This window comes from Cariama cristata, unplaced genomic scaffold (genome assembly GCF_000690535.1).
Source record: "Cariama cristata isolate BGI_N322 unplaced genomic scaffold, ASM69053v1 scaffold27298, whole genome shotgun sequence".
Classification (NCBI taxonomy): Eukaryota; Metazoa; Chordata; class Aves; order Cariamiformes; family Cariamidae; genus Cariama; species Cariama cristata.
The window spans coordinates 1,644-2,740 of record NW_009632049.1 but is presented as its reverse complement, the minus strand read 5'-3'; the positions used below and the strand labels follow the sequence as shown (position 1 = coordinate 2,740).

The following is a 1,097-nucleotide window of genomic DNA, read 5'->3' as shown; positions in this document are numbered from 1 at the left end:
CCCGTGCCGCCCCCTGCCCCCACAAGCCCCTCTCAGTACCAGGCTTTTGCAGCTCCCAAAGCACCAAACCATCCCCCTCATCCTCCTCGCCTTCATCCCTGCCTTGGCACAGCACCGAGGGACAGCGGTGGCCCTTGCCGAGGGTTGCCGCAGCTCGGGGGGGACCATGGCAGTGGCACTGACCTTGCTCTGCAAGGCGCGGACCTCCTCGGGGGAGTAGAGGCTCCACGCCAGGCGCTTGAGCTCCTCCGTCGTGTACTGGCACGTCTCCAGGTGCGACTTCACCACGTTCTGGGCCACCCGGTCTGCAAAGCGAGGGCAGCAGGCGATGAGCCCCGGGGACCCCACCGGCCCCCTCATCCCCACACCCCGACACCGTCCTCTCCTGGGGGGAGTTGCTGGGGCTGGAGGGTTTTTTTTTCGCGGCGTCACAGGGATATGAGGACAGATGGGGCGTTGGGGGCTGTCCCCAAGGCAGAGTGGGGGACACCCTGCATGACCTCAGGTGCACCGAGCTCCATCAGTGCTCAGCCTGGAGGAGGGGATGCTCTGAGTGCCAAGGCTGGGTCAGGCCCTCGCTGCGAGCGTGCCCAGCACTAAACGGGCACCAGGGACTGGATGCGTCCTGCAAGGTGCCCAGGGCTGCCCTGAGCACCATCCCCGGGGCTGGATGCCCCATGTGTGCCCGGCATCGCGCCGGGACTGCACCAACGCTCACCGATCTCGAGGCCAGCCAGCTGGCTCCCCTCCAGCGTGCCGTGCGTGAACAGGGCTGGCTCCAGCATCAGCTCATAGATGGACTCCTGCTTGATGAGCGTGGCATCGGCCACGTCCAGGCTGGACTGATCGGGTGAGGGCTGCGCCGAGGTGAGCAGGTCGAGGTTGTAGTAGGTGCTGCTGCCATCAGGAGTGAGGGGGAGGTCGAAGAGGAGCCCGTCCGACAGCGTGGAGATGTCATCCAGGTCCGAGAGCCCGCTGCTGACGCTGGTGGTGTAGACGCGGCTCAAGGGCTCGGGCTCATCCTTGGTGCCGCCGCTCTGCTCCTGGCTCTGCTGGTGCTTCTGCACCTCGGCGTAGAGGCTGTCCCTCTGCTTCTT

General features: G+C 66.3%; 1 protein-coding gene across 1 annotated transcript in view; it reads right to left on the bottom strand.

Annotated features, from left to right (window-relative positions):
- Positions 1-1,097, bottom strand: part of LOC104166326 (nuclear receptor ROR-beta-like) — a gene marked incomplete at its 5' end in the record, with an annotated part of 4,807 nt that overhangs the window by 3,060 nt on the left and 650 nt on the right. Inside the window, 2 exons of the mRNA XM_009706207.1 lie at positions 166-305; positions 719-1,094. Coding sequence (XP_009704509.1) covers positions 166-305; positions 719-1,094 — 516 coding nt within the window. The remainder of the gene's footprint in view (positions 1-165; positions 306-718; positions 1,095-1,097) is intronic.